This window comes from Rutidosis leptorrhynchoides, chromosome 1 (genome assembly GCF_046630445.1).
Source record: "Rutidosis leptorrhynchoides isolate AG116_Rl617_1_P2 chromosome 1, CSIRO_AGI_Rlap_v1, whole genome shotgun sequence".
Classification (NCBI taxonomy): Eukaryota; Viridiplantae; Streptophyta; class Magnoliopsida; order Asterales; family Asteraceae; genus Rutidosis; species Rutidosis leptorrhynchoides.
Genome location: NC_092333.1, coordinates 616,629,115 through 616,640,589, shown reverse-complemented (window position 1 = coordinate 616,640,589; position 11,475 = coordinate 616,629,115). Strand labels below are relative to the sequence as shown.

At 34.0% G+C, this 11,475-nt stretch overlaps 1 protein-coding gene across 1 annotated transcript; it reads right to left on the bottom strand.

Annotated features, from left to right (window-relative positions):
• Positions 1–7,467: 7,467 nt before the first annotated feature.
• On the bottom strand, positions 7,468–8,903 carry LOC139885459 (probable xyloglucan endotransglucosylase/hydrolase protein 23). Its single transcript, XM_071869257.1, has 3 exons — positions 8,605–8,903; positions 8,303–8,496; positions 7,468–7,984 (listed from the first exon to the last, which is right to left on the bottom strand). Exons 1-3 carry the CDS (start codon positions 8,869–8,871, stop codon positions 7,588–7,590), a joined length of 858 nt encoding a protein of 285 aa, XP_071725358.1. The 5' UTR covers positions 8,872–8,903; the 3' UTR covers positions 7,468–7,587.
• Positions 8,904–11,475: the final 2,572 nt, after the last annotated feature.

Here is an 11,475-nt window from a genome sequence, read left to right as displayed (position 1 = left end):
TATGGTTATGCCGTTTGGATTGACTAACGCACCAGCTGTGTTCATGGACCTTATGAACCGTGTGTGTGGGCCATATCTTGACAAGTTTGTCATTGTTTTCATCGATGACATACTTATTTACTCAAAGAATGATCAAGAGCACGAAGAACATTTGAGAAAATTGCTAGAAGTATTGAAGAAAGAAAAACTGTACGCTAAGTTTTCAAAGTGTGCATTTTGATTGGAAGAAGTTCAATTCCTCGGTCACCTAGTGAACAAAGAAGGTATCCAGGTGGACCCGGCAAAGATCGAAACTGTTGAAAAGTGGGAAACCTCAAAAACTCCGAAGCATATACGTCAATTTTTAGGATTGGTTGGTTACTACAGAACATTCATCCAAGATTTCTCCAAAATAGTAAAACCCTTGACTGTATTAACGCATAAAGGGAAGAAATTTGAATGGAAGGATGAACAAGAGAAGGCGTTTCAGTTATTAAAGAAAAAGCTAACTACGGCACCTATATTGTCATTGCCTGAAGGGAATGATGATTTTGTGATTTATTGTGACGCATCAAAGCAAGGTCTCGGTTGTGTATTAATGCAACGAACGAAGGTGATTGCTTATGCGTCTAGACAATTGAAGATTCACGAGCAAAATTATACGACTCATGATTTGGAATTGGGTGCTGTTATTTTTGCATTAAAGACTTGGAGGCATTATTTATATGGGGTCAAAAGTATTATATATACTGACCACAAAAGTCTCCAACATATATTTAATCAGAAGCAACTGAATATGAGACAACGCAGGTGGTTGAACTGTTGAATGATTATGATTTTGAGATTCGATACCACCCAGGGAAGGTGAATGTGGTAGCCGACGCTTTGAGTAGAAAGGACAGAGAACCTATACGGGTAAAAACTATGAATATAATTATTCGTACTAACCTTACTACTCAAATAAAGGAGGCGCAACAGGGGATTGTAAAAGAAGAAAAGTTGAAGAATGAGATACCCAAAGGATCAGAGAAACATCTTAATATTCGGGAAGACGGAACCCGATATAGGGCTGATAGAATTTGGGTACCAAGGTTTGGAGATGTGAGAGAAATGGTACTTAAAGAAGCACATAAAACCAGATATTCAATACATCCCGGAGCGGGGAAGATGTATAAAGATCTCAAGAAACACTTTTGGTGGCCGGGTATGAAAGCCGATATTGCTAAATATGTAGGAGAATGTTTGACGTGTTCTAAGGTCAAAGCTGAACATCAGAAACCATCAGGTCTACTACAACAACCTGAAATCCCGGAATGGAAATGGAAAAACATTACCATGGATTTCATTACTAAATTGCCCAGGACTGCAAGTGGTTATGATACTATTTGTGTAATAGTTGATCGTCTCACTAAGTCAGCACACTTCCTGCCAATGAGAGAAGATGACAAAATAGAGAAGTTGGCGCGATTGTATTTGAAGGAGGTTGTCTCCAGACATGGAATACCCGTCTCTATTATCTCTGATAGGGATGGTAGATTTGTTTCAAGGTTCTGGCAGACGTTGCAACAAGCATTGGTGACTCGTCTAGACATGAGTACTGCCTATCATCCACAAACTGATGGGCAGAGCGAAAGGACGATACAAACGCTTGAAGACATGCTACGAGCATGTGTTATTGATTTCGGAAATAGTTGGGATCGACAACTACCGTTAGCAGAATTTTCCTACAACAACAGTTATCATTCTAGTATTGAGATGGCGCCGTTTGAGGTACTTTATGGTAGAAAGTGCAGGTCTCCGATTTATTGGAATGAAGTGGGGGATAGACAGATTACGGGTCCGGAGATAATACAAGAAACTACCGAGAAAATCATCCAAATTCAATAACGATTGAAAACCGCCCAGAGTCGACAAAAGAGCTACGCGGACAGTAAAAGAAAAGATATAGAGTTTGAAATTGGAGAAATGGTCATGCTTAAGGTTTCACCTTGGAAAGGCGTTGTTCGATTTGGTAAATGGGGGAAACTAAATCCAAGGTACATTGGACCATTCAAGATTATAGATCATGTCGGACCAGTAGCTTACCAACTGGAGCTACCTCAACAACTCGTGGCTGTACATAACACTTTCCACGTCTCGAATGTGAAGAAATGTTTTGCTAAAGAAGATCTCACTATTCCGTTGGACGAAATCCAAATCAATGAAAAACTTCAATTCATTGAAGAACCCGTCGAAATAATGGATCTTGAGGTTAAGAGACTTAAGCAAAACAAGATACCGATTGTTAAGGTTCGATGGAATGCTCGTAGAGGACCCGAGTTCACCTGGGAGCTTGAAGATCAGATGAAGAAGAAATACCCGCATCTATTTCCAGAAGATTCGTCAACACCTTCAACAGCTTAAAATTTCGGGACGAAATTTATTTAACGGGTAGGTACTGTAGTGACCCGAACTTTTCCATGTTTATATATATTAATTGAGATTGATATTTACATGACTAAATGTTTCCAACGTGTTAAGCAATCAAACTTGTTAAGACTTTATTAAATGAAATAAGTTTCATATAGACAATTGATCACCCAAGTTGACCGACGATTCACGAACGTTACAAAATTGTAAAAACTACATTTTGTGGTATATATAGACATATATATATATATATATATATATATATATATATATATATATATGGTTGACATGAGATTATGATGAGTAAGTATCTCACTAAGTATATTAACAATGTGTGATATACATAAGAAATGAGATTACTAAGTTAAGAAACTCGAAATGATATATATAACGATTATCGTTATGATAACGTCTACTAAATATATATGTATCATATTAAGATATTGATACACTATATTTAACATGATAAAATGATATTTAAATATATCATTAAGTGTGTTAACAATGAACTACATATGTAAAAACAAGACTACTAACTCGAGAATTACGAAACGAGACTTATATGTAACGATTATCGTTGTAACGATATTTTAATGTATATATCATATTAATAGATATTCATACATCATAATATCATGATAATATAATAATTTAACATCTCATTTGATATAATAAACATTGGGTTAACAACATTAATTGAGATCGTTAACTTAAAGGTTTCAAAACAACACTTACATGTAACGACTAACGAAGACTTAACGACTCCATTAGAATGTATATACATGTTGTGTTTTGATATGTATTCTTACACTTTTGAAAGACTTCAAGACACATATCAAAGTACTTCTACTTAACAAAAATGCTTACAATTACATCCTCGTTCAGTTTCATCAACAATTCTACTTGTATGCACCCGTATTCGTACTCGTACAATACACAACTTTTAGATGTATGTACTATTGGTATATACACTCCAATGATCAGCTCTTAGCAACCCATGTGAGTCACCTAACACATGTGGGAACCATCATTTGGCAACTAGCATGAAATATCTCATAAAATTACAAAAATATTAGTAATCATTCATGACTTATTTACATGAAAACAAAATTACATATCCTTTATATCTAATCCATATACCAACGACTAAAAACACCTACAAACACTTTCATTCTTCAATTTTCTTCATCTAATTGATCTCTCTCAAGTTCCATCTTCAAGTTCTAAGTGTTCTTCATATATTCCATAAGTATAGTTTCATAAAAATCAAGAATACTTCCAAGTTTGCAAGTCTACTTCCAAGCTTTCTAATCCATTCCAAGTAATCATATAAGATCAAGGAATCTTTGTTATTTACAGTAGGTTATCTTTCTAATTCAAGGTAATATTCATATTCAAACTTTGATTCATTTTCTACAACTATAACAATCTTATTTCGAGTGAAAATCTTACTTGAACTGTTTTCGTGTCATGATTCTGCTTCAAGAACTTTCAAGCCATCCAAGGATCCTTTGAAGCTAGATCCATTTTTCTTATTTCCAGTAGTTTTATCCAGAAAACTTGAGGTAGTAATGATGTTCATAACATCATTCGATTCATACATATCAAGCTATCTTATTCGAAGGTTTAAACTTGTAATCACTAGAACATAGTTTAGTTAATTCTAAACTTGTTCGCAAACAAAAGTTAATCCTTATAACTTGACTTTTAAAATCAACTAAACATATGTTCTATATCTATATTATATGCTAACTTAATTATTTAAAACCTGGAAACACGATGAACACCATAAAATCGGATATACGCCGTCGTAGTGAAACCGGGGGCTGTTTTAGTTTGGATAATTAAAAACTATGATAAACTTTGATTTAAAAGTTGTTCTTCTGGTAAAATGATTTTTCATATGAACATGAAACTATATCCAAAAATCTTGGTTAAACTCAAAGTGAAAGTATGTTTTTCAAAATGGTCATCAAGATGTCGTTCTTTCGACGGAAATGATTACCTCTTTAGTAATTGACATGTAACTTAAATTTCTGACTATAAACCTATACTTTTTCTATTTGGATTCTTAAATTAGAGTTCAATATGAAACCATAGCAATTTGATTCACTCAAAACGGATTTAAAATGAAGAAGTTATGGGTAAAACAAGATTGAATATTTTTAATCTTTTTAGCTACGGGAAATGTTTAACAAATCTATACAAATCATATCCTAGCTAACTTATATTGTATTATACATGTATTCTAATATATTATGTAATCTTGGGATACCATAGACACGTATGCAAATGTTTTGACATATTATATCGACCCATGTATATATATTATTTGGAACAACCATAGACACTCTATATGCAGTAATGTTGGAGTTAGCTATACAGGGTTGTGGTTGATTCCAAAAATATATATACTTTGAGTTGTGATTTAGCCTGAGACGTGTATACACTGGGTCGTGGATTGATTCAAGATAATATATATCGATTTATTTCTGTACATCTAGCTGTGGACAACTAGTTGTAGGTTACTAACGAGGACAGCTGACTTAATACACTCAAATCTTTAAAACATAATAAAAATGGTTGTAATTATATTTTGATCATACTTTGATATATATGTACATATTTGTATAGGTTCGTGAATCGATCCGTGGCCAAGTCTTATTTTCGAGGAAGGAAATATCTGTGAAAGTGAGTTATAGTCCCACTTTTAAAATCTAATATTTTTGGGATGAGAATACATGCAGGTTTTATAAATGATTTACAAAATAGACACAAGTATGTGAAACTACATTCTATGGTTGAATTATCGAAATCGAATATGCCCCTTTTTATTAAGTCTGGTAATCTAAGAATTAGGGAACAGACACCCTAATTGACGTGAATCCTAAAGATAGATCTATTGGGCCTAACAAACCCCATCTAAAGTACCGGATGCTTTAGTACTTCGAAATTTATATCATATCCGAAGGGTGTCCCGGAATGATGGGGATATTCTTATATATGCATCTTGTTAATGTCGGTTACCAGGTGTTCATCATAAGAATGATTTTTATCTCTATGTATGAGATGTGTATTGAAATATGAAATCTTGTGGTCTATTGTTACGATTTGATATATATAGGTTAAACCTATAACTCACCAATATTTTTGTTGACGTTTAAAGCATGTTTATTCTCAGGTGAATACTAAGAGCTTCCGCTGTTGCATACTAAAATAAGGACAAGATTTGGAGTCCATGATTGTATGATATTGTGTAAAAACTGCATTCAAGAAACATATGTCGATGTAATATATTTCTATTGTAAACCATTATGTAATGGTCGTGTGTAAACAGTATATTTTAGATTATCATTATTTGATAATCTACGTAATGTTGTTAAAACCTTTATTGATAAAATAAAGGTTATGGTTGTTTTAAAAATGAATGCAGTCTTTAAAAACGTCTCATATAGAGGTCAAAACCTCGCAACGAAATCAATTAATATGGAACGTTTATAATCAATATGAACGGGACATTTCATATTTTGGCTCCCGTAACAAAGCTACATCTCTGAAAAATCACAGCCTTTATCGCCCAAAGATTCGCAAAACAAATCGTCTCGCCACTCGCAACATCAAAATCGGAACTCTCTTATAAAACTGTCTCAACTTAAAAAATTGTATCTCAAGATCCAACGGTCCGATCATCACCAAAATTTTACCACTCTTATACCAGTACTTCTACAACCTATAGTCCAAGTGTCATGTCGATCCAACGGTACACGAACCCTCTATGATTTTTATCTCACTTCAGCTCCAAACCCGAACAACTGCAACTTCGAAAAAATGTAACTCCAGATCTAACGGTCTGATCACTGTCAAATTTTGACCACGACTAGATCTATACGTCTTTTACTCACAGTAAAATTTGCAAGGCGATCCGACGGTTAACGAACTCGTAATGATCTCTAAGGTCAAGAGACTTAGTTAATGGCTAAAACATCATTTTATGAATCCTAACAGTTTAAATCTAAATGGTAGCAGCTTCGAAAAACTATATTTCTAGATCTAACGGTCCAATCTTACTCAAATTTTAACGGCCACTAGACCTATGTATCTAGCACCTTCGGTAAAAATTTCAATCCAATCCAACGGTTAATGATCCTGTTACGATTTTTCTCCTCCATCTGCGCAGTAGAATCCGAATTTTGAAAGTTCATCATTCCCTCGAACGGAACCGCAAGGAATGATAACTTAGATCCGATACCCGGATCTTCCCGAAAATCTCTCTGCAACAAGACCCATCGATCCGATCATCGACCCCGTTGACTGATCCCATGATCATGACACATGTTGCATCACATCATATACTCGTCGTTCGTTCACCATACTTTCAATTCGCCATCGTGCCCATACTCGAACCTTGAGCTCTAGATACCACTTGTTAGGAATTTAGGGACCCAACAAGACAAGTGATTGATCATAATCACTTACCCACGAACGACAAATGAATTAAAACGATAAATAAAGTACAAACAACACGAGTATTTAACGTGGTTATATCTCAACTCCAAAACACGGAGAAGGGTTTACTCCACGCCCTCAAATCCGCCCCTGATCAATTTCATAAGAAAATGCAAACAAAACTTGCAACTTATTATCGGAAATTTACTGTTTTAAATTGTCCACTCTCAACTCTGCGAAGCTATGATAACACTGTAATTTCTAACAAATTATATTTTGTATATATAAAGCTGCAACGACTAACATATACTCCCTCCGTCTCAAAATAATTGTCCTGTTGGACTTTTCAAAGTCAATTTATTAAACTTTGACTTTAAATATTTGTTGGTGTATGCTATAGAATAGTTGATGGAATTTATATGAATAGATTTATTTTCAAATGCGTTTTCATTTGGTATAACTTTCATTCGATATTACATAACACAAAGATAGATACGTAAAGTTAATGTTGAAGAAAAAAGACTCAAAAAGTCAAAATAGGACAATTATTTTGAGACGGAGGGAGTAACAAAACATGAACAATTCAACAATCAACATCAACAATGAATAATATAAGAAACTTTTATTAACGGATTATTAGCTAATTACTACAAAGAATATCAATAAGTAATATAATCAAAATTTACTAAACTTAAATACACAAAAAGAATATTATATGTTGGTGTACATAATAAGAGCTACAACATTAATCAATCATGCCATTTTGCACTCTGGTGGAAACCCTTGAGGAAACCTCTTAGAATCAGAGCAGTAGTTGTATATCATATAATTCTTTTGAACCCATCTTAACCTCTCTTGCTTTGTGTTATCCAACTCTTCCGATAACCACGCCTGATTACCACCCGAAGACGCAGAGCCAGCGCAAGACGATTTACCAGAAGACACAACACAAGCATCAGCCTTAAAGTTTCTGTAAGAAGCAGTGAAAGGAGCTTTACTCCAATCAGTCTTCACAAGACCACCTCTTGTTGCCCAATCATCAGCGTTCCATAAACTCGAATGTATCCTCATCGGTTGGTTCTTTGGAAACGGTACACCAATCGATTCAGCGTTCTTGAATTCTCTAATCGGCGTTCCATCAACCGAAAATCTGGACATTTTAACAAACAATTAATTAATACGTTGCCAAGGGCGAATCTAGTAGCATGGGAGTGGGGTCCTACGACCCCATAACCTTGGAAAATTTTTGGATCATTTAGTCTTCAAATTATAAATACACGCTAAATTTAGTTACAAGACTTCATATATTTTTAGAATTTATAGTTATTTTGAGGTAAATAACCTTTAAAATCCTAATTAGCTTTGAAATTTTTTTTGAGCCCCCATCGAGGTATCATCCTGAATTCGCCACCGAACGTTGCATATGTTTATATGTATAATGTTAATTGTGTAGTGTGGTAATACTTACATGATACGTTGAGGGTTCCAAAGGATGGAGTAAGTATGAAAATCGGCAGTTGGATCGAACCACAAGTAGAATTGTTGTTCTCTGTTGCCTTTGCCTTGACTAAACACATTTGTATGTAATATGTACGGATCACCACTCAAGTTACCCAAGAACTCAAAGTCTATTTCGTCCCAGTTTGATCCCTTTGAAGACAACTGCAACAACATCAGCATGATTAATCGACAATTCATTATTTTTAATTTTTTATGTTACAAATAAGTAAAAAAAGTTACTAGTAGGAAGCTAATTAAGAAGAAACTTACATAGTATGCAGTGACCGTGCCAGCAGAGTTGCCGGGAACAAGTTTAAGTTGCATATCAATTTGGCCAAACAAATACTCGTTTCTTGATTCGAACCCTGAACCAGACGCTTTATCAAGGGAGAGCGTTAATTGGTCGGCATTGAGAACTTTACCACGCCCGTCGCCCCAAGTGATATCAAACTCATTATAGAAATTGGCTGAAGTTGTACCCAGAAATATAATTCCAAGTACGAAAAATGGAAGTGTAGAGTTAGAAGAAAAGGCCATTTTAGCTTTATGTGAGTAGATAAATAAAATAATGTTGTATGGGTAAGTTGAAGATACAAACACGAAGTGTATTGGTATTTATAGGGTGGGAGAAGGAAGGTAATAGGAAATGAGATATTTGTAAAAACAGTGGGTAGAATGAATAAGAAATAAAAAATTTAGTAAAGTTGGGTCGGTGAGCAGCTTTATGTTGGTAAAACAGCTGGTGTTTAGCGTGTGCCGATCATATCATTTTTATGGGGAAAAAGTGTGGGACATACATTTTTGTGTTATTGAGACGGTGATCTATAGTCAAAGATGTATTTTTTCCATTAATGGTATCGATTCAAACGGGGCTTCGCTCCCTTTTTTTTTTTTTTATTAGAAAGAGCGGGACCTTACTTATACGGGGTGGGGAAACCGTAGAAAGAGGGTAACGATTTAAAATACACTCCGTAGTAAACATTGGATGGTTATATTACTTATATGTAAAAGGTGTTAATTCGCATGTTATAAATTATGATGTATCAAATATCATATACGGAGTATTACTTTATTTATGTATAAAAACATTTGTCACTTGAATTTGTACCTTAATTAAAAAAAATACAAGAAATATTTGAATGTAAGTGTTCTTTAAGACCATATAACCATCCGTGAGTTTTTTCCGTAAGATGAGATGACATCATATGTGCCTAAAACTGATGCCCACTAACATTTGTAATGGGTGTCAATTTTAACGGTATATGAGCGTCAATTACAAAAGCGACTGAAAAAAAAGTTACTTTATTTTGGACAAATCAGATTTTAATAAATTATTTTATATATTATTAATTTATTTTTGTATCCACAATTTCCAATCACATTTTACCACATCACCCACCATAAAAGTGACACTAAGACCGTATGTAACGGTGCCAACCCACGCAGTGACATCCTACATGGCAAAAAAGCAATGCCCCCTCGGCAAAGTATTGAGGTGTTGGATGGAAAAAATTGGAGGTGTGTGTTGCTATGCAACGGAAGAAGAAACACCCGTTGTTGTTTTTTTAATTTTTTTTATTATTTTAAAAATCTTATTTTTATCCATTTTTAATACTTAACTCAATTATATTTTACTACATCATCACAATACTCCTAACTCACACCAAAAACTCACACCAGCACTACTCCACATAAAAAACTCACACATCCTAATCATAAAAAAAGCACAAAGGGCAACCCACACCACCAACTCACGCCTCCTACCACTACAAATAATCTAAAAAAAATGACGCCCCATTATTTACCTTCACTTCTGACAATGCCACATCACCCAAAAAATGCACCAACTGCCTCTGATGTCACCGCCACGTTTAGGAATGGTCTAAATTCTAGCTAACACATTTTCACACCCGTCCGATTATTTATATTGCCACTTATTTAACGATAGTTTATTTAAGGTGTTACTCCGTACTATACCAAGGATCTATATTATGTTACTATTTAAGGTATTACTCCGTACTATATTATGTTAGTTAAAAAAATACGAAAGAAATTAATTAATGACGTAACACTTAAGAAAAAGATGTTTTAGTCATCATAGGTAGTGTTTAGTTACAAGTATATTATAGAATTTTGGTGATAATGCAGTGCTAATCTGACAGTTATAATGCGTAAAATGTTAGTTATTATATGGAGTGGTATTAGTAAAGTAATTTATGGTTTCGTCCTTGCAAAAATTTATTCTATCGGTAAGTAGTTTGTAGCCTTATGGATTGATGTTATCCGGCCCATAAGGCCTAGTATGGTGGTGTATTGTAAATATTTGTATATTCTTTTTTAAGAATTTTGGTAGTCAATAAAAATATCAAGGTTTCATTACATTAGCATGATACAAATTAATTAAGAAAGGATAGATTGGGCATAATGTGAATAATAATTATCATTGATAAATGAAAAGATTAATAAGGAAAGATACTTGTGTTATAATTCAGTAGGCTTATAACTACCTTTAGTGGTTTGATTCTTGATTAAGAATGCTAATAATGAAGTGCAAGAACAAAGATGATAATGGAGAGAAAGAAAGAAACATTTTGTAAATGTGAGAAAATGGTACAAGTTTAATGCTTGCATTCATGGCTATTTATAGCAAAAATATCACAAGTTTAGGTAATACAATAATATTACTTTTGTGTATCAATAATTGACTATCCATTTATATATATATTTATATATTATAACACTCTCCCTTGGATAGCAATTTTGTTTGTTGAAGATCAACTGTAAGTTACTGCCTCGTTAAAAACCTTGCTAAAGAAAATCCAATGGGAAAAAAAAAAACTTTAGCTAAGGGAAAAAGAGTGCAGCATGGAGTTGACTCCCCCTCAAGTAGACATCGCTTCAGTTGTTACATCTTTTGAACATGTCTCATACCAATGTTATGAACGTGTGTTCTGAAAATAGCAGTTGGAAGTGTTTTCGTGAAAAGATCAGCAGAGTTTTTGCTGGATTGAACATATCTCATTTCAATCTCGTTGTCCTTAATGAGATTTTGAGTGTATGAGAAGAATCTAGGAGGTATGTGTTTGGTTCGGTCACTTTTGATATACCCTTCTTTCATCTGTGCTATGCAAGCTGCATTAT

Excerpts from the sequence above, each read along its gene's own strand:
- LOC139885459 (XM_071869257.1), bottom strand. The coding sequence starts at position 8,871 with ATGGCCTTTTCTTCTAACTCTACACTTCCATTTTTCGTACTTGGAATT. Across the intron at positions 8,497-8,604 it reads GCACGGTCACTGCATACTAT|TTGTCTTCAAAGGGATCAAA; the intron begins GTAAGTTTCTTC and ends ATGTTGTTGCAG. Across the intron at positions 7,985-8,302 it reads TGGAACCCTCAACGTATCAT|ATTTTCGGTTGATGGAACGC; the intron begins GTAAGTATTACC and ends TAAAATGTCCAG.